Here is a 22,329-nt window from a genome sequence, read left to right as displayed (position 1 = left end):
CAGCTTCTGGCAGAAGCCATAAGTGACTTTTGGAAAAAGTGGCTAGAAGAAGCTTCCCCAAACAAACCCTTATATAATGGACACTATAATATCTGTACTATTCAATGGTACATGTATGAATTTTAAATATCAATTGTATTTTATATTTATCGCTTAATTAGGAAATGCCATCTATAATTGTTTGAATGGTAAACTTTTGATAAAGGTCATGCCAAAATTTTCTATTTACCAACTAATATGATCTACATGTACCAAATATGTCATAGTAATTATTTCCTATTTTCTATAATTTTCTAAGTATTTTATGATTGTTTATTTATATTGCCGTTGGACTAGACTTGCTACATTTTTCTAGCAACAAAACCACGGAGAAGCCATAAAGATCAGAGTTTGAATTCATTTTTCGAGCGCATTTTAGTAGCGGTTACCATGCTACAATTGGGCGGCGGTAACACTTCCGTCGACAGTTTCAAAAACCTTGCTACCATACAACCGTTGATCTTAGTAAAACAAGGATGTTCAATAAAAGGAGTTCAGAAGCGAACAGAGGATGTACTCAAGATAATTTTCTTTATTTACATGGTCTTCGTAAAATGTACTTTAGCTATGCTTCAATCTTAATGAAATGCAGGGCAGTTAGAGGGCCTTCTGCCATGAAATTTGAAAACAGTCAAAAGGTCCCAGTAGTTCAGCTTGGAACTTCTGAAGACTTTAACTACATAACATTTTTATCCAGAGACATCTTCAACCAGACAGCTCACATAACATCCCACACAAAAAAGAAAATAAACAAACAAGGTAATGGTACTAAATATACAATAATCTGGAATACATCAACATGTAAGCATATGTTCCCAGTGAAATGCACAAGCAGATGCAACAGAGTTAGATGTTAACCATCCCCTTCAACATAAACAAGGAATTTCGTCAACATGTGTGGGTTGACATGACACGACATAAATACTAATCTGAATGACGATTAACTCTCACCATACACATCTAACCACACGACTACCCCTGTCGTGAAATGACAAACGATTCTATGGTGCTGCCAGTGCCTTGGGCTTCGGCTTTACTTCCACTTCATTCACCGACCGGATAAATATTGCATCGGGTTCATGGCTGAACAGGAAAATCACATAGTACGTCAACATACCACTCTTGTTCTCTTAATTTAATGCTCTCTTATTGACAGAAAGAAAAAAAAGGTTAAATCTTACGATTTTTCTCCCTCTTCGTAAGTGTAGCTGGATGCCACAGCAAGCAGGTGTCCATCCTTACTAAATGACAAAGCAGCTATGCTTGACGCATACTTCGAATACTGCAATCAAATAAAGAACATCACTGATGGCAACAATTTTAGACTATTTTGTTCCTTGAGTAAAGTATTGCTTGTATGGTTATACCTGATATAGTCTTTTCTTGTTAATGCCATCCCATACATTCACAAATCCATCACACCCACCGGTGGCAAATGTACCATATCTGCAGAGGATACAAAAGATACAAGTTAATGATAACAGTCAATCCTATAGATCAAAAGGCTAACATAACACATGCCAAGCCTTTACATTGGATGGAATGCAATTGCATTGACAGGATAAACGGTGTCCCGGCCAGCTTCTGACTTCCGATGACACTTGAAAGCATACCTGCATAGGAATATCAGATGATCCAACATGCAATTTTTCACATGTTACCATCTACAATAGATCAGAATAGATTATATACGAAGGTAAGCTGCTAATATATTCCATGAGTTGATTACACTATCTTTGTCCTTAATAAAATAATATGACATAGAAGTTCCCTCGCTGATGCAGTGTTGTGTAATACAGAAGCAACTTCTGTGAATAATACCAGTACTGAAAATTCTACATTTCATAATATTCTTAGAAATATTAGCAAACATTTGAAATATTAACTTTGAGGTTTATGGTACTGGCAGTAATGAAATATTTACATCCACTTTTTCAGCATTCTATGCTTACTCGTCCGTAGAAAGCGGAGAAGTTTGAATCAAGAAAGATCCAAAATGCACTATAATATGAAATGGAGTAATTTGTTTCGGGAAAAGAAAACTCACATGATATAGTACCATTATGTAAAATTTTATGTGCTTCTGCTTTGCTAATCCATGGCAAAAATAGCCTGAAGCTATATGTAAAACTTACATGATATAGTACCATTATGTAAAGAGATATAGGCTATGATGCAGAAGCTGCAGCCTTGTGACCTGCTCAAGCTAAAAAATAGCCTGAGTTTAGGAACAAGCCTATGTTACTTGATACGTGCATGCCAAGTTTTCCCTAGCACTTATCTGAGCACACAAATTTCAGTTCCTAAGCAAGCAGCAAGGCCTAACTACCCCTGTTGCTCTGTCCTCTAAGAAATAAGAACAAACAGAAGCTAGCTACCATCAATGTCATCATCTCTTCAATCCTTAATCAGTAGTCAAGGTCAATTCCCATCTCCAACTCCATGAGTATTAGCTTTTGTTGATTTTATAGATACCTTTGACATGCTTTTTTGAATTTTGTGTTCAAAGAACCAGAAAGAGAACCCGGTGCTAATCAAACATCTGAGAAACATATTCCACACCTTTTCTAATTTGATGACATGATCAGACATGATCGTAACTGGTGATGCCATTTCACTGATTTCATGAAGCATTTTCGGGACATCCTCCAGTCATACGATAAAGCCAATTTAGGATGTGTGCAGTCAACATAAGTTAACTTTGACAACAAGTACTGTTTAGAATATAGGCTTGGGGCATTCCTACGATTACACTTGTGTAACTTGTTTTATAGATGCAAAAGAATCAAGTGCTGAAAGTTATGTTTTGTCAACTTGGAAGTCCAAAGCAGTTTCTTTGTTCTTGGTAAGACTTAAAAGTATTCAAACCATTTAAATTATGTTCAAGAAGTGTCTATGCATCTGAAGTATTGATATGACTTAGCTCAGCATCTGTTCATATAATGTCTTGTCTATAACACGGATTTTTGAATTAAAAAACATGATGAAACTTTTGTCCGGGTAAAACTAGTAAACAAGTTGGTTACTGGTTTCTTGGAGTGACCAATATTTTTCCCAAAGCCAGGATTTTACAACTTTGGTGCAAGCAAGTCAATACTAGTTGATCAAGACCACAAGTCAGTTATTCACCCCTTTGGTGAATAAAATTTACAACTGAGTATCATTGTAAGTTTTCTAACTACAAAAATCATTTCCCTTGACCTAGAAATCTCCAATGGTAGCCACCTAGTGGTAATCAGACCACTAAATTTTGGTCATATCATGGATGTGAATGGTTAGATCACCAAAACTACTCAAATTCTGAAAATGAAATTATCATGAAACTTTGATATGCTAGTTAAACTAATAATTTATGGTCTCATGTTGAGTTTTCCCAATCTAAATTGATGTATGCAAGATTGAAACTAGGAAGAAGCAAACAGTTTAGACTGGATGATATTTCAAGTTTTTTATACATAAAGAAGCAATGGAGGGTATGAAATTAAAAATTGTTCTGTAAAAACAGTGAAAAATGTTTGAACGGAAGATTCTTCCTCCATATATAAAGGATTAAATAATATGCTCCAAGAAACAAATATATTAAATACATGTAATTAGTGTATAGCAAATAAGTGTAAACAAAAAAGCAGATCACTCAAGCCAAGATGCAGAAAACATACTTTTTAGATTGAGCAGATTCAGATAGATCAAAGAATTCCATAGAAACTCGTCCTTCGACAGAACTCAGAGCATATCCTGAAGAAAATATTGATAAAAAAAAAAGATTAAGGTCAATCAACAAATACATAGAATTGTAGAGGGAGAAAATAATAATGCATAATGAAATCCATAGGATAAAAGCAAAAGTCCAAAACTTAAATAAACAAACATATATAATATCAACAGCCTCTCTGGAAGAACTTATTCCATGAGACCCAAACTAAAATAAATGGAAAGAAGCTTAGCTTAGCTTATCTCATTCCATTCAGATTCTTAATCTTTTCTAATGCAACCAAATAGAAAGCATATCATTTATATCACAAATAGAAGCTCAAGTACAAATAACAAGCACACAACATAAAAGGGTGTGTAGTATCAAAATAGAAGGAAATTATTGCCCTCATATTTATAACAATACACAACATTGTTTACTTATACCCATTCAGAAGTGTTGTGGTCATTGTGGTAGCAAATCTACCACTCCATCAGCTCCCACTACATTTCTAACAGATTGCTCCACAGATATTGTTTTACTATTAAATAATATTATTTTATGTTTATTTGACTTTCTAAAATCACAATTTAACAGGGAATAGTTTAAAATGTTCAAATGTTTAATTAGTTTCATAGTTAACACATGTAAAAAACTACGAGTGAAGGACATGATTGGTGCAAATCACATTGTTTGTTTTGAACAAAATAAGGATTGTTTCCTTCCTACTTGTTGTACGTGCAAGGGCATTTAGCTATTGATGGAGAAATGTACTGCCCTGAAGTATAAGTAATCATAAGAGAAAGTATGTTACCCGTTCCATTGGGGAAACATCGAACACAACGTGTTTGATACTTCAAAGAAGAGTCCCTCTTTTGCTCAGGTTGAGACATATTACGCAAATCATAAATATTGACATGCCTTCCAGCCGTAGCAACAACCAACCTATTCCCAACTAATGACAAAGAATATACTCGCTCAGGTTGAGTATATGTCCCAACAAGTGTACGCTCTGGTCCACTTACGCCTCTTGGATCCCAACATTTAATAGTCTTATCCCAGCTGCCAGTGATGACTTGACCTACGTAGATAAATATTCATAAATGGATGGTTAATTTCCTGTTTTATGGATGTATGAGTCATGCATGTCAACTAGATAATACACATTTAAATTCTTTTAAATATCATAGCATCAAGTTTTGCACAACTTCCAGACATTTTAGAAGACAATATTTAGCAACCAAAAGTTTGAGTTGTTTCTAATGATCTACTGGACTGAGGATGGAAAGAATATTCATGAACCATATTCTGACCAGCATTATCCTTAAATTAAGGGAAATAGATGCAGCCCCCTAACTTACTACTACCACAGTCCCACCAGTAAAATACATTTCATTTTCACATATACAATCTGAATACTTCTAGTTATACTCAAAATTATCAATGTAAATGAACAGATACCTATAATTATTGAACACTCAACAGGAGAAATTAACTCAGTATTTCAAGAGGCAGAATACAAACACCACTATTAAACAGAAAATTGCTAGGTAACATAGACAAGAAACTGGCATTGGCATCAGTCAAATCCCTCTACCCAAGTGCTACTCGATGTTAACAAGAAAACCAACATGTATTTTGCAGGTAGGAATAATAGAAATAAACAGTCTAGAACACAATCAAAATGAAATGGTAAACTATCATCAATTTTATCAAGCTCAACTACAAGTTAATAGTTAAATATAGAATTCAAATACAAATTCAGTCAGAACTTGCGTTTGGCATTCAAAAAGTAATATTACGTCCTTAGTATTTGATTACTCCTGTAATTCACCTAAGTCCTTAGTATTTGATTACTCCTGTAATTCACCTAATTCCTTAGTATTTGATTACTCCTGTAATTCACCTAAGTCCTTAGTATTTGATTACTCCTGTAATTCACCTAACTGTTAAAGTTAAAGATTTTAATGCAGGGAGTGTTTTCAGTAAAATACCGTACCTGCAGCATAAGAGTACTCCACACAGCGAACAGGAGCATCATGTCGTCCCAAAAGATCTTCTTTTGCTGAACCAAATACTAACCTGAAAGACACTTTGGCACATTGCTTGTTAGTCTTACACTCTTACAAAGCGTCCACATTATGGAAGAATGCATAAGAATAAATAACGACATCAATATGGATAAAGATAAGCTTATTTACAAACAATGAAGTGTTGAGTTTACATAACTGCAATAACAAGCTGCATTTAGTTTATTCATGGGTTGTACTCCCTCCGATCCATATAAAAGTCACTTTGGGTTGTCCTAAGTCCTCACTCTTTAGGTTTAACCAAGTTTATAGAAAAATATACTAACAACTACAACACCAAAATACTTCCATTAAATCCAACATTCAATATATTTTCATAGTATAGTTATTTTGTGTTAGAAATGTTATATTTTTCTATAAACGTAGTTAAACATGAAGAGGTTCGACTTAGGACAACCAAATTGACTTATAATATGAAACAGGAGGAATAGTTGCTTAATGATATTAAGTCTTTGTAGCATCATCTGAATAACAGATTTACAATTTATGGAAACCAAACATGGTTATATTGCCTGTCAGTTGTCAGTGTTGTGTGAAGCATTCAAAATTAGTTTCATGGGAAATTGACAACCTTGGCCATAACCAGATAATTTTCCAAACTTCAATATTTGTGTAGATGTTATAACGCAACATATACAGATAAATTCCAATGTGGTCCATTTAGCATAAAACCTATTCCATTTGTCCAGCCTCTGACAAGGATCCCAAATTAACATTTTTCTATGATATGTTCAATTGCATTCCATTTTGTTGTCTGGTGGTGGGACATCTTTAACCACTAATTTCTATTATCATATAATCGTGAAGCTGAATATAAATTATAAATCATGAGAAACAAATCTATCGAACTGATCATCCAAATCTAAACTGAATAAGATTATAAATCATGGGAAACTAATCTATCGAACTGATCGTCCAAATCTGATTAAAATGATACTGATGCTCCAAGTTGACCAGAGGGAGTAGTGCAGTAGTATCCCATAAATCGTTTAAATGAGCAATTGTTCAAATGAGAGGAACATATCCACAACAAACGTCCAGAATCATCAAACCAACAGCCTCGAAAGAGTTGAACGAGATGAGAAAAAAAAGAAGGAACTCAAAAACGCTGACCTCCTCACGGTGTGATCGGCGCCGGCGCTAAACCCCGAGGAGTCGTCGTGGAAGCAGCAGTCGAGCACGGCCCCGGCGTGCACGAACTCGCCCTTGAGCACGTTCGCCTCCGCGTCGTAGAGACGCACCGTCTAGAACAGGGCGCAAAGGAAACCAAACCCGGTCAGATCTTCCAAATCAAAGAGGGGGCTAGGGTTTACTACCGGCCACGAAAACTAGAGGGAAAAGAAGGCGAAGAATCGAAGGGGGGCGCGCCGCGCGCCGTGGGTTCGCTGACCTTGTCCCAGGAGGAGACGAGGAGGTGGTCGCTGTGGTTGGAGAAGCGGAGGTTGGAGATCCCGTCCGTCGGAGGGTTGGCGAGCTCCTTGCCGCTGCCCATGGCGGCTGGCGCGGCGGCGGCGGCGCTCATGCTGGGAGGCCCAAGAGGAGGAGGAGGAGGAGGAGGAGGAGGACTCGACGTTAGGGTTTCGATGCAGGAGGTGCAGGAGGAGGAGGGCGGAGCGTGGGGAGGAATAGGATTCGAAATTTGAATTCGCAACGGGCGCAGGGGGAGCCGAAGGTTTTTAAAACCTGGGGATCCGAAGAGCTGAGAACGCACGACGGCGGGACGCAGGGGGAAGAAGGGGGAGAGACGAGGACGATTGGCCAGTTGTTTCGGTAGGGGACGCCGAGTTGACCAGTTTTTTTTTCTTTTTTTTTTAATTACTCCCTCCGTTTCGAACAAGTGATTATTTGTTGGATTTAAATTTTCTATCAAAATATAGTATTTCTATCGGGGTTCATATTACTGATTATCTTATTAAACGCTTGCAATTCAAATTTCTTTTAAATTCAACATTTGTTGAGGAGTGATATAGTCTTTTTTTTTCTCAACCTTAATACTCCCTCCATCCCAAATTAATAGTCATATAAGAGAAAACTAGAAATCCCAAATTGATCATCATATAAGAGAAAAGTGTCTTTTTTAAATTCAAACATATGGAGTATCTGCTAATCAATCTATGAATGTTTATATTTTTTTTATGGAGACAACAAAAAGAAATAATTTTACTTGTATAGATCAAACTCAATTGATATCTCTAAATAGTAAATTATGTATATTAACTCCTTTCGAAGGCAGGGCCCAATGAGCTTAGGGTTCCCTAGGAGCATACCCACACATGTAGTTCCAATATGGACACCCCTTGGGCCAAATTGAAACTGTCATTCCATATGTTTAACCCATAATAGACAAAGTCCACCATATAGTAGCCCAACAACCAACACATGTAGGAGTCCACAAAAATCACCTACACATGTACCACCAAGAGACCCACATCGGCCACATCGTGGGAGGCAAGAATGCGATCAAGTAAATTAAGGTTGGAGGATGTATCGATGTGCTGCCGATTTGTTGTTGCATTAGGCTTGGCAATGGGTGGGGCGGAGCTTGGGATGGCAAGAATGTCCCCGTCCTAGCCCCAAAATCGAATCCAGGGGATAACAAAACATTGTCCCTGAACACGGTGAGCAGGCAGTATACTCTAGGCAGGCGACGCGCACGAGCGGCGGCGCGGACCTAGGCGGGCAATGAGCAGGCAACAGGCAGGCGGCGCGGACCTAGGCGGGCAATGAGCAGGCAACAGGCAGGCGGCGCAGACCTAGGCAGGCAATGAGCAGGCAATGGGCGGCACGGACCTAGGCGGGCAATGAGCAGGCAACGGGCGGCACGGACCTAGGCGGGCAATGAGCAGGCAACAGCGCAGGCCATGGCAGTGTGACAGTGTGACAGAAAGCGAGAGAGAGAGACTTGAGAGAGGGTGAAGAGAAAGACTTGAGAGAGGGTGAGAGCCATGGTTTACTGTTCAAATGGGTCAAAAGCCCAATAAACTTTGTATCAGTGATTTAATGGGCAATGACAAAGATTTTTTATTTTTTCATAATTTCGGGCTATCACCGGTTCCCTGCAAGTGCTGTTCTGTCCCCGTCCTTGAATAATTTGGGAGCCCAACCCCGAATCCCTGCAGAGCAATTTTGTCCCTGCCTCCGGCGGGCATTTTGCCGTGCCTATGTCACATTTTTTCTTCTTCCATGGTTCTGTCTATTCTCTATCAACTCTCAAGACTGTCATCTTTGGCTCCTCACCAAACGTCGATTGTTGTCGTCACCAACTCGTCATGGCGCCACCGACTGTCTGACTCCCCGGCAGCAAGGTTAGCTCAACCATCCGACATCATAGTAGTGACTCTCGATGAATCCTGATTTTACTCCTTTGATTCAGTTTTGTGTTTGGTTGGGGATATAATGATTCAATTATACAAATTAACCATTATAGATCTTATCGCAATTAGTAGCAAATAACAACAAAATATATCTATAACACATAATTAACACTAATTTAAAATTAAGAATTACTAATTAATAATAAAATATACTAATTATTACAAAATATTGTTAGTGAAGTTGGATGAGCTTATCCTATCAATTTACTCGGATACATTTCTTTAACATCTTCGTGAAATATTTCGTTCGAGACACCTATCTAATTTCGCACCAACCAAACGGCATATGAAAACTATGCGGCCATCCCTAGGGCATGCACAGTGCGCCTACATGGCGAGGAGCTCTAGCTCGCCACGTAGGCGCAACGCTCACATGGAGGGAAGAGAACGGGAAAGAGGGTGGTTTCATGGGGAACTCGTGCCTTCTACAAGAGACAGGAGCTTTGTCAGAGAAATGGAGGCTTCGTCAGAAAAAGTTTCTCACTTTCGCAGTGGGGCGGAGAGGAGGCGCAAGAGGTGGTCCTCGCTCCGGCCCATTCGTCGCTCCGCCCACCACGGTCGTGCTCCGACCGGCAGCCACCGCACCGCCCAATGCTGGCCCGAGTTCCAGCAACCGCCGCGGCGCCCGTGGTCCGCCGCCGTGGCTGCCATCGCCCCGAGCTCCGGCAACCGTCACCCAACCGCCTCCGCCCGCCTCGAGCGCCGCTGTCGTCACACGACCGTCGCCCAAGCGTCGCCTGACTGCCGTCGCCGCAGCTCGCGTGTTGCCCGACCGCGCCGCCTCCACTGGATCTGTGCCCAGCCACCATCGATTGGGCGTCGTCCTGCCCGTCTCTGCCGCCACCGCCGCCTCAAGCTCCGGCAACCGTTGCTTGACCGCCTCCACCCGCCACAGCTCGAGCCACGTGCCTCTACTGGATCTGTGCCCAGCCGCCGTCGATTGGGGAGGTAGGAAGGACGGCAAGGCTGTTAACATCAAAATTTGGTAAATTTCCGTATTGGATTCGGATAAGGAAAGGTGCAATCGCCGATAGAAAATCTTATCCACAAGAAGCCGAATTCGAGACGGAATCGTGAAGACCCAGGGCTTGGTAGCGCAAATTTATCTATTAATTAGAGTTGGTTAGGATTTTTATTTTATCTCTAAGAGATTAGAGTCCAATCGAGACTTGTGTGTGTTTTATCTGGTAGGAGTTAGAGATAGAGTTCGCATAGGACTAGTTTGTTATTTCTTTTTATCTATTAGGAGTTGTATATCGTGTCCAACACAGCCTAGCCTCAACCCGAGGGTATAAATATGTATGCCCGGGGGTCATTGTTTTTGGTCTACCAATCAATTAGATCACTTACTCTCGGCGCATCGCCACCCTCCTAAACGAGGTTTCAACTCCGGCAGAACTTGGCACCTAACGTGGGGCTGCATCGTCTCGATCTCCGACGGAGGGGTAAGTCCTACGTTCCGCCAGGCCACGGTAATCGTTCGGCTAGATTAGAACTATCTCGGTTCGGTCTGATCTTCTAATCTAATTGCGCGATTGCTAGTTATCGTATCAGTTTCAACTTAGATCACTTTCGTGTTTTGAGTTGATCTGGTCGACCACTTTGGGCGATCTATGTTGGTTTGATATTCGCTATTTAGCATATTCAATCTAGTACTGTGTCGGTTAGGTCCGATCTAGTAGATTGTGTTTGTCAAATGATTTATATCAGATTGATATACATTACTCATTGTTTTATTGGAGTACCAGCAGATACGTTACCAGTCATCGGCTCATTGGCTTGATGGCAATCTAGATTTGTTTGGTATCTAGCTTGACATTGCTAGGTTTAATCTTGAACTGTCTCGGTTGGGTCCGATCTTCTATGATTATTCTTAGCAATCTGGGCTAGGTATTTTATAGATCTTGGTTGTTTGTTCGCCATCTATAGCCGATGATTTGTGCCGATCTACATGCTTATCATATTTACATCAATAGAGCAGCCGATTGCCCTACTGCATTATTTTTGTACCAATCGGCTTGATTTAGTTAGATCGGCAGTTATTTATGTTGCATCGGCTTATGAGAATTACATGCAAATTGGTTTTAGCTGATCGTAACATATGATTCATTGTTTATTCCAAGTAATTCGTCGGTTTATTTATTAGCCTTATTGATCTTTATATTTCCTATAATCATATCGTGCTTGACTGCATACTGTCTTGGTTAAGTCCAATCTCTATATGTCTAGTTCGATCTGGTTATAGGGGCTTGTCCAATCGACTAAGATTAATAAGTGACTTGACAGATTATGTTGGTCTAATATTTAATTCAAGTTTATTTCTATCGAGTTTCTAACCGATCCAAGTTTTTTACAGCCAATTGCTTTGCTTATCGGCTAACCATTGCAACATCAACACCCAATCGGTTGGATTATTAGTCATCTATCGGCTCGATAACTAATCGGCTTGTATTACTGTTTATCTTGTCAGTTGCAGGATCAAACTGACTAGCACGTCCACGCATCTTCTAAGAATTTAGGTTCTGCACTGGAGCTGTCTAAGATTGACTCCCAGGCCTTCGTGTGTGACATGTCAGATCGCATTTCTAACGTCAACTGAGGCACAACGAGAAGGCGGAGCCAGTGCCGGCGGTAGTTGAGGGGGCGACAAGCCGTCGCCGGCGGCGGTGGTCCGGTGGAGGAGAGTAGGTTGAAGGGGAAAATGACAGGGGTGGATTGGTGGGGGTAGTTGGGTAGATTTATTAGGAATACTTTAATTTGAGGGTTTTTATTACAAAGATTTATATTGTTTTGTAAATAAAAATATATGTGGGCTAAAATAAAAAACCTAGGGGCTGATATGAAAAATATTTAGTTCAGTTGAGGACACTGGCAAGTGGAAAATCATTTTTTGGGGTGAGTGGTCTCGTCCTAGTTGGATCCTAGGGATCCTTGATAGGGGTACTTTTCAGTGTGTATGCCCTTGTTGCACATTGCACCATGGTCTGATGGAATACCAGTACTACTGCTCGCTGTGAGCCGGCTTGAGAGGGTTGTTTGGACGGTTAGAGCAACTCTAATGGTTTGCCATCCCCGATTTTTTTTATTTAAGCAGAACAAGAAATGTATATTTTTATCTAAGCACGGTAGTAATCTAAATCTGTCCTTAAACAGGACGCTGTGGTCACGTAGCATCCAGCTGTTTGATATGGACGCTGTCTTTTGCCGGCGGCCACGAGTGTAACTGCACGCCCACAACAGAGAAAAATCATTACAGATCTCTCGAAATTGGTTGCCGTCTTTCTTCTATCCCTAATCATCTATTACCAGAGAACCCATGCACTAATCTTTCATCAGATGATCAAATTTGTTAGATTGTTTTCATGGTATTTCCTCCTTGTTGTTTGGAATTGGTTAGACATCAACACCAGTTGATCGATCAGCATATCTGTTCTATACTTAGCAGAGATCTGAAGATTATATTGTTCTTTTTTCCTGGAAAGATTGCAGGCCTGCTGTTGTATCATATGGTGATGAAAGAGAAGAATATGATCGAGGTGAAGGTTGACCGTGAACGAGTTGTGTTGCAACAAGGAGATCGTATTGCATATGTTCCAAGGGATTTCAAGTATAAGCTAGTTGTGCGCAGCAATGCTATTTCGACGTGTGATTGCCAGAAGCCTAACCTCACCGGTATTCCTTGCGCTCATGTGCTTGATGTTTGCAGATGGAGTGACGAACAGAGAGATGTTTTCAGAGCCTAGGCCCGTGGGCTATGGACGTGGACAAAGGCTAGACGCTCTAGACATACCACGTACGTCCAATAATACTAAACGGACGCTACAGAATTGCATCATCCTGCTTACGAATAAAATTACCATGTGTGGGTGTTTAGATAAATTTTTATTTTTTTGGTTTTGCTCGTATTAAAAAAATCAGGTTTGCCATCGTTCCTCTCCAGCCTTGATTTTTGGCAATTTAAGAAAAAAAACAATCTTTAATGATTTATCATCCCTCTTTCACCTCTTTGCAAGCTTGCATAATTCTCTCCTCAGTACGTATATATGTACGCTCATTCTCTCCTCGGTACGTACGTATGGACGCTCATGATCTGTGTGCATCTAGTTGCGCAATATATAACAAACTATTGAATATTGAACTTTTTCTTTGCCATAATATTTGGTAAGTTGCCAAACTCCGAGATTTGCGAAACAAAGAATCCCAAACTGTTGGAGTTACTCTTACAGCTACGTATAAACAGGAATCGTAAAGGGCTAGACATTTTTCACATGAAAAAAAATTGTTCCTCAAGTTTTGTCCACGTTTCATTTTATCCTGACAAACTCCTAAGTTTTTACTCGTTAGTTCATAATAGTCATGGAGATCGCTTCAAGCGCATGCATGCAACTAACTCACCGAAATATCCGTGGTGTCAATATCCTTTGTATAATGTACTATGTTCCCTATTTTCATATATAAAAAAGTGAAACAGATCAAAGAAACAGAGAAATAGCCTTTTAAAGTTGAATTTGTAAAAGGTCCAAGTAATTGGTTTCAGTTTCTATCTGTGGCTTGTGACACGAGACCAAAGCAACGTATATATACTGTTGAGTGATAAGAGGTACTGTACACCTACACCTCCCACTTAGCTATACTCGTATCATTTTGCTTTTTCATGAAAAAAAAGGCAAACAATATATTTGCAAATGAAAAATAATTTGTGAATAAAATTTTTATATACATGTTCTTAACTATCTATAAGCCAAGACTAACAAATAAACTACGATAAAAAACCCTAAAATTAATTTCAAATTTAAGCTTAAAAATTTTAATTTTAACTTATAAGCACAACTAAAAGATAAGGCTTAAGCTCATCCTGATCCAATGGTAGCTGCTAATGTGTAACATAACAAGAAGCCTTTTTTTTTTCAAATTTTGTAAACAATACGGAGAAGACAGATTAGTTACAAACCAGACTATATTGTACATCAGCTCGACAACCTAGTTTCAACATGTACAAACAAACTCCCCGCAAAAAAAAAGAAGGTACAAACAAATTAGAAGGGGAAAATACTGTTTAGACAACTGCGTGTCTAAATCAGCTGTATCAGGCAGGAGGTTACAAATAATCCTTCAAAAGTGTTTCTTCAGCGACATTGAATTCTAATCTACAGCATTGTATGTTTGAAACACTCTTGGAAAATGAATTAATATTGGCCTATACACACACTCAATACCTGATAGGGTTTTGGCTATACAAAATTCCAGGAAGAAGGGGACGTCCCTATTCTTTATTGCTCGTTTGAGACATTTTGCTTCCTCATCTGTGCGTATGCAAAACATCAAAGGTGATAAGTGGAAATCATTACTAGAATGATTTAATAATTACAAATATAGCATCAAATTATATTGAACAAGAAAATGTAAGTTTTATATCAAAGATGCCAGTTGATTTCCATCAAGAGCTTAGCTAGACATAGCCCAAAAATATTGGAAGACCCTTAACATCAAGCGGATTTCCAGCATCAACAAAAATAAAATGGATAATGTTGCAAGTATTTTACTTGGGCTAAACGACGCTCCTTATTCAACTTAAGAGCTCTTCCTTTCTCTTCTCCAGACCTATAGATTTTCTGCACGAACAGAGGATATCTCTTGTGATAGAAAAACATGTCTAGATTCCATGCCCAAAACAAAAATATCCATGTCCAGATGGTTATTACACAAGAATGCTTAACATAAAACAGTAACAAGTAGGAAACAAACTAGCCTATAATGCAAAGCTTGAGGTTATGGAACGAAAAATCAATTAGTAAAGACTTGATATACTAGCATAGGCTATGCAAATCAAGTCTACATGGACCATAAGATCCCCAGGTGTGCAACACGGCAACTTATAAATAGTAAATTAATTAAAGAAATGGGAAGTCTGGGTGCCAGTACCCAACAGTGTTAAATATCACTAAAATCCAAAATACATATAACCAGAAATTGCCACGCAGACAGAACCATACTAACCTCTGAATAACACCCCCATAAAACATAATAAGAATGTCATGCAGTCCAAGCTATGAAAAGCTTACCTTTTCAGTGTTTGTCATGTTTTCAGTTGTATCCATTTTGATATCAAAGATATCATGTAGCAATCCATTGTCCTGCACATAATATTTATAAATGGCAGTCTGAATATAAAACAAAAATACAGGTGATCACAAAGAAATGAATGTGCACAATTTCACCGATACTAACTTGTGCATGCTTCAGAAATCCTCGCCCAAGAAACCGCCTCAAATAGTTCAACTAGTCAAACATACAAAAATTAGCAAATACATCAATGCACATAAGTTAAGATGATGAAATAAAACAAACACCTGTATTGATTCACGCCAAGATGTAACTCTTAAAATTGCATGCTTGCCAGAAATTCTAAGTGATTCTTCAAGGCACTCACCAGTCTAAAAAAAAGCAATTAGATAATCAGAAAACAGAGCTATGAAAACATTCATGATAAACAATAATATAATAAAGTTAGACCTTAATAAAATCTGAGATTTGTTGGAATAAGTCCCTTTGACCATTCAGATTTTTTTTGTCAGCACCTCTTCCGCCCGCTTCCATAGAGAGATTATAGGCTAGACCAGATATTTTGGCCTTCAATGCTTGCATATTCAAGAAAAGTTGGTTCTTAGAACTACTAGCCTCTCTGGTGTCAACCTCAGCATCTTCATTGGAGAAAACATCAAGTAGTTTTAACTCAAAGCATAATGCTAATGCTTCACCAGCAGCCATCCGGACGGCACGATCTTCTGCTTCTAGAAGAGCAGAAAGAAATGTAATTGACCTGCATCCGACAAAACATAAATATGATGTTTGACATATAGTTTGGTGGATAGAAGAAAATGAAAACCGAGCTTCACTAACTCTTTCCAAGAGTCTGCATTTCTTCTCGATGGAACAATAGTTGTCAAAAGAAGTCCCCATGCAGATACAGCAGCAGCTAACAATGGTGGCTTTGGTTTTCTGACAACTCCAACCTAAAAATCCCAGCAACAGAATTAAATTCATACAACATTTTGCAATTGGTACTTTCGAAAAACAATTGCCTAAAGTTAGCACCCTTACATTTGATCCTGATTTAGGGTGAATCACATCCCAGATGGTTTTCATAGATAGCTGGGTTTCAGCCAGATCAGTTGCACCAACAAATGTGACAATAGCTAAGCAATCGAGTGCCTATAAGGGTTCAGGTTAGCTTTGCTTCACGAAGTCAGTTCAGTTACTTAAACAAACAAACAAACAAAAACATACGGATATCATTTTTGAAACATCAGGCCAAGTTTGGAGGACTCTCAGAAGCTGTGGGCGAGTCTCATCCATTACTTCACGTGAACTACTTCCAGCACCAAGTGTTATGGCCAGTAAGCCTTGCAAGTTGTACAGAATATAAAGGGTTCAGAACAGCAGATATTGTACTGCACAGCCCAAACCAAGGATACACATGAATACTAACCAGTGGCGTGACAAGCCAGACAGACCTCCTTTATGGAGCCCTTTTTAATTGAATTGATAAATTGGCTCAATAGTGTTGCATACCTTGAAAAGATTAAAAATGGCAAAATTTCAGGTTAAATTGACAAAAAAGATGACATGTAATTATTCAAATGCTTGCAAGTTGAAACTGTCATAGAAGAACAAATAATGATTCGCCCAACTGAGGTCAAACTGTGGAAAGGAAGGTTTATCTGCTCGCATTAATGATTACAAATCATGAAAAACTAAGAAGGTACAATCATATGAAGGAACATAAAAATGACATATACCCGTCTGTTTGCTAGTATTTCGTCTAGTTATGTATGAATTACTAGATACTAGCTAAAGATTGCTTTGCTACAGATAAAACAATATTTTTTTAGAATAATTCGTCTCTATAAATGTTTTTGCATGATAAACTTGTCTGTTGGACATGAGATAAGATTGAATCTATATGTAGGACTTTTTGTAATAGTAAAAATAAATAAATAGGCTTAGTGAGGGTGGCAGATTCACTAACACCACCCTTCCTTCCTTTAGAATAGTATAGATATAGATATAGATATAGATATAGATATAGATATAGATATAGATATAGATATAGATATAGATATAGATATAGATATAGATATAGATATAGATATAGATATAGATATAGATATAGATATAGAAAAGGTAGTGCCTTTATTCAATAGTTTGCAACTACAATAATAGAACAAAACATTTAGACTTAGTATGGTTGTATTGAAACATCAGACAAGCTTGTGTGTAAGGTCACTTCTCACCAGATATTTGAAACTATAACGCACCAAATTTAGGTTATGCAAATTTCTGAATCTATATCCTCATAAATGAATAGAGCAGTCATATGAACTTACTTGTTTTCCACTAAATCAAGTAGCACAAAACTTTCAAAAGCATCAACAAGAGCGCCTAATGCTGCCTCTCTTGTGGATCCCCTGGACCAATCACAGCAGTTGATTTAATATGTGTGTGAAATAAAAAAAAAATAGTAGTGATTTTATACCATTGCGTAAAGCGAAAACTGAAAAGTACACATCCAGGAAGCAGTATCTTTAGGACTGGAGAATTCAGCGTATAGTTTATTATTTTCACTTTTTGGGAGAGCTCGACTCTTTTAATAGTACTCTGATCTTATTTCATCATTCGGTTAATAAATACTGTCAAGAAAGAACATAGTGGTGTGGAGAACATAAAGTCTCTGGCACTCTGTAGTCCGCACACCTTACATCTTAAGTAAGGCGCCAAAAGTGAAAGCAGGACTCTTCTTGATCTTTTTGAAGGAAAGGGACCGTACAGGATTAATCTAGGATGTGAGGAATTGAAAGAAATACATCAGCATTCGTATAAGCATCGTGACCATTTAATGTTGATAAACAAAACAGAACACTGGCAATGTTGTACCTATCCTCAAACTTTGGCACCTTTATTGTTTGGACAATAATGTGATGACAGTTCATAAATTTAACATAATCTGACAAGGACAACAACAATAAAACTCTGATTCTATGTTTGCTCACACAATGTATCAACTTCATGCAAGGGTATATTCACTATATCAGAATAAATTACAGCGGGCACCCAACAAGTTGATTAACTGTAAGAGCACCATTTGATAACTCTTAGATTGAACTCTACTCACAAGTTGCTATTTCTTTCAATTATTAAACAATCTTATCTAGTTTATCACCAGTCCAATAAAACATAGGAGAATTCCCAGTGCAATGTGAATCATAGATTCTTTGCTACATCAGCGTATCAATTATCTATATGAAAGATTTACTAAAAACACTAATACTCACTAACAGACAGAAAATTTTGATTCAAGCACTGTAAATATAACTTCATAGTATGGAAGCATGTACATACTCGCATTATTTTTAATTAAAGAAACAAATTGCTTAGAGATGTGTTACATCTCTCTGTCGATAAAAAATCCAGTTTCACTATAAATGTGCCTATTCCAGTTAATTAATAATTACTATATTTGTAAATATAGCTCCAATTTACAGTAGATGTAACTCATACTCTCTATTGATAAAAAATGCAGTTCCACTATAAATGTGCATATTCAGGTTAATTGATAATTACTACAAACAAATAGAGGCAGTTCAACATTGCCACATATTGATAGTTAGTTGCATCTATGAGACCATAAATGAACTACCAAGGATTAATTGGAATTGGTAGCAAAAGTGCATGATAATTTGACTAGCATATGTAAAATAGCAATCTAACAACAGAATTCAATGCGCGATGATTGTAACATCCTGAATAACTCTGGTGTCAAAGACGGCATTGCAGTCATTAAGGAACACCTTCTTTCATTAAGTAATCAGCATAAAGGTAAATCAAATTCCACAATGCTTATCCCCCATCTATCTAAAAATTAACTACTGATCAAATAACGTACACAGAAATAAGCTCCTAGCGGACATGTAGTATCTAGCTAAGGGAAAAAAAAAGATCCACCTCTTCTCATAGAGATCGTCGATGTACTTATCAAGAACAAAATCCTGCGAGTTGACTTGCTCAGTGGCCTGCGCGAGCTGGAGGTCGGTCAGCGCCGTCGACACCGAACTCACGCTATCGACGTCACTCCCCACATCAAATTGGTCCTCTCCACCGCCACCGCCGCCGCCGCCGCCGCCGCCGCCGCGACCACCCTTGTTCCTCTTACCTGCAGGGAACCACGGAAAAAATTCCTGATGACACAAGCAAAGCGAAGAACGAACGAGGGGGAACCCACGAAATGGACGAAACGATACGAACTCTTGCCCATGGCAGCGGTGAGACCGTGGACAGGAAAGAATCGAAGAGGCGGGCCCGAAACCAGGAACGGAGGAGCGGTCAGGTGGCCGTCGTCAGCTGGGGCGGCGAGGAGGAGCTTGGAGGACGAGGCGGAGGCGGAATTGGAGGGGGGAGGAGAAGCTGGGTGTCTCGTCGTCGTGGGCTGGATCGAGTTGGCCGTTGAGACGCAGAGCCATGTGAATTTGGGCGACGCGACGGGGTGAGGAGGAGGAGGAGGAGGAGGAATGGCGGAGGGGAGGAGGAAGAAGACTTTTTCTTTCCTTGGATTTCCTTTTTTCCGCTCGTTTTCCTTTCATTGCCTTCCCAACGACTGGAGGTGGAGCCTGTTTGGAATGTTTAGAGGGTGTTTAGTGAGTGAAATGAAAATTTTTGTGTATTAGATATTTGATCGGATGTTGGAAGGGGTTTTTGGATAAAAATGAAAAAACAAATTTCACGGCTGGCATGGAAACCGCGAGATAAATCTTTTGAGCCTAATTAACCTATCATTAGCGCATGTGGGTTACTGTAGCACTTATGGCTAATCATGTACTAATTAGGCTTAAAAGATTCGTCTCACAATTTCTCACGTAACTGTGAAATTAGTTTTTCGATTTATGTATGTTTGATACTCTATTTAGGTGTCCAAAGATTTGATGTGATGTTTTTGGGTGAAAAGTTTTGGGAACTAAACGGGACCTTACTCTACAACGTTTTTGCTATAAGTGTGGTGGAATCGCAATTTACCGGCGTCGAGACTCGTGCTACGTTTTGGTTATGTTGTGTTGAGACCGTACAAGGACACTTCTTCCAACGTTTTTCACGCGCACGTTTCCCGAACTACCAGACGATATATTTTTTTATGAAAATTTTCTATAGAAAAGTTGTTTTAAAAATCATATTAATCTATTTTATATTCTTTTAATAATTATTAATTAATTAATTATATACTAATCTATTACTATGTTTTTCGTGCTGGGTAAGTTAACTTACTGGTTCTCAAACGAACGCAGCCTCACTCAGTTATCATAGAACGTTTTGGTTATGTTTAAACTGATTTATTGATTAATATATATATATTAATCATAATTCTTTAATTTTTTTATTTGCCGGGGCTGAATTTTAGGTCCATTCATCTTATTCAAATAATTTACATAATTATTAATTATTTTATAATTATGATAAAAGTTGATCTGATGATATGGTACACACGTAGGCCCAAAAGTCTTGTAGATCGCTTTTGTGCAGGACTAAATTATCAGAATATTAAATGAAAAACTGATGTACCAGTCAATTTGACCCTACAACTACCTAAACACTCTACCGACTAGATAGCCGATATCGATTTTAGGACCCTAGCCGATAAATGATATTGATCGGCTCCATAGAAATTTATGGTGAGAAAATATAAACACACTTTACTGGCTAAATTACTTATATAATAACCAATTAACTAATCAATCCTAGAAGATCAGAATTAACTGAGAAAGTTCCAAAATTAACCAGCCGATCAATATGTTAACTGATTATTATACTGATGACCTTCAGCTGATAAAGCTTGCTACACAAATTAAGCATAATAATCTAGATTACTAACTTAATAATCAATATCAAACAAACTCGCACATATCCAACTTAAATCTAGAAGGTTGAACTAAACCAAGGCAGTTAGGTTGAACTAAACCAAGGCGGTTCAAGTTCGGTTCAGGTTTAAATATGTCTACGTAGAATTTAGAATAATATTACATAGTATTGACTGTTTGTTACTAATTAATCCAACGTGATTCATCGACTTACTTTTCTAAACCTAGCAGCTTAGGAGTACTTCTATAACTAGATCGAATCGAATTACTACAGATCGAACCGAACCGAGACAATATGCAATCATAACCGATATAATTATAGATGAATTAGCGATCTGTAAATTTAACAATCTAGCCAATAAACCACTAATGTATTCCTAGCTAGAACTCTTGTAAAACGAACATGGATGCATTCGATCTAATCTATAATCATGAACTCAGATAAACACAATTGATTAGACCAAACTGAGACAAAATTGAATTCACTCAGTTCACACTCACAAATTGGATTAAACTCATACATAATTCATGATCAAGAATATACAACTACTCCAAACTAAAGCATAGATCAAAATAGTTGCACAACCTCAGGTAAAAACCATCAAACAAATTAGATAGAATATTGGACTAAATAGAGAAAGTCCTATCAAATCTATTCGCCGGATTCACAAAACGAACTTACATTGCAAAGTCAATTAACCTTGTACCGACAGCTCGCTCTATCGGAATTGGTGGCAATGCGCCAAAATAAGTGTATTGATCTCTTTCTAATATGTTGCAAACTATCGGGCTTGGCATTTATACCCTTACAACCGACTCAAACAGATGTGGACATGTATCTTTTAACTAATCTTAACAAATATAAACTCTATCTTTCTTAACAAACTAATACCGAAACTAAATTACTATATTACATATATTTGTTTCCAAACAGATTCCATAGCTTTCCCCGAATCAATCTCTATTTGCCTCGTATTCCAATCGGACTCTTTTTCCTTATCCGATTCATCGGTTACTCGAAATCAACCACCAGTCCAATCCAGCCCCCAGTCCGATTTATTCAGCAATCTGATTCGGTTTCAATGTGTCACTCTGCTACTAACGGCTAAAATCTAATTTTTGCCGTTAATAGTCCCAAAGGTACACATCTAGAGTTCACGGTGGACATGGCTTTGAAGAGGACCAAGGAACCTCTTGTATGATAAGGAGTTCATGATAGACATGACCATGGA

At 38.4% G+C, this 22,329-nt stretch overlaps 2 protein-coding genes across 2 annotated transcripts; both read right to left on the bottom strand.

The window, feature by feature from the left end:
- Positions 1 to 553: 553 nt before the first annotated feature.
- On the bottom strand, positions 554 to 7,520 carry LOC102705060 (mitotic checkpoint protein BUB3.1-like). The gene is made up of 9 exons (XM_006651466.3): positions 7,211 to 7,520; positions 6,934 to 7,064; positions 5,730 to 5,812; positions 4,545 to 4,811; positions 3,699 to 3,774; positions 1,572 to 1,652; positions 1,407 to 1,485; positions 1,221 to 1,321; positions 554 to 1,122 (listed from the first exon to the last, which is right to left on the bottom strand). The coding sequence occupies exons 1-9, from the start codon at positions 7,340 to 7,342 to the stop codon at positions 1,041 to 1,043; spliced, it is 1,032 nt and encodes a 343-aa protein (XP_006651529.2). The 5' UTR covers positions 7,343 to 7,520; the 3' UTR covers positions 554 to 1,040.
- Positions 7,521 to 14,267: 6,747 nt separating this feature from the next.
- LOC102704788 (interferon-related developmental regulator 2-like) lies at positions 14,268 to 19,800 on the bottom strand. The gene is made up of 13 exons (XM_006651465.3): positions 19,497 to 19,800; positions 19,197 to 19,404; positions 17,582 to 17,662; positions 16,684 to 16,766; positions 16,482 to 16,597; positions 16,296 to 16,406; positions 16,095 to 16,207; positions 15,708 to 16,014; positions 15,545 to 15,628; positions 15,423 to 15,473; positions 15,257 to 15,328; positions 14,738 to 14,806; positions 14,268 to 14,497 (listed from the first exon to the last, which is right to left on the bottom strand). The coding sequence occupies exons 1-13, from the start codon at positions 19,504 to 19,506 to the stop codon at positions 14,465 to 14,467; spliced, it is 1,338 nt and encodes a 445-aa protein (XP_006651528.2). The 5' UTR covers positions 19,507 to 19,800; the 3' UTR covers positions 14,268 to 14,464.
- Positions 19,801 to 22,329: the final 2,529 nt, after the last annotated feature.

The sequence above is a fragment of the Oryza brachyantha genome, chromosome 3, assembly GCF_000231095.2.
Source record: "Oryza brachyantha chromosome 3, ObraRS2, whole genome shotgun sequence".
NCBI lineage: Eukaryota > Viridiplantae > Streptophyta > Magnoliopsida > Poales > Poaceae > Oryza > Oryza brachyantha.
This window is presented reverse-complemented; position numbering and strand designations above follow the sequence as displayed.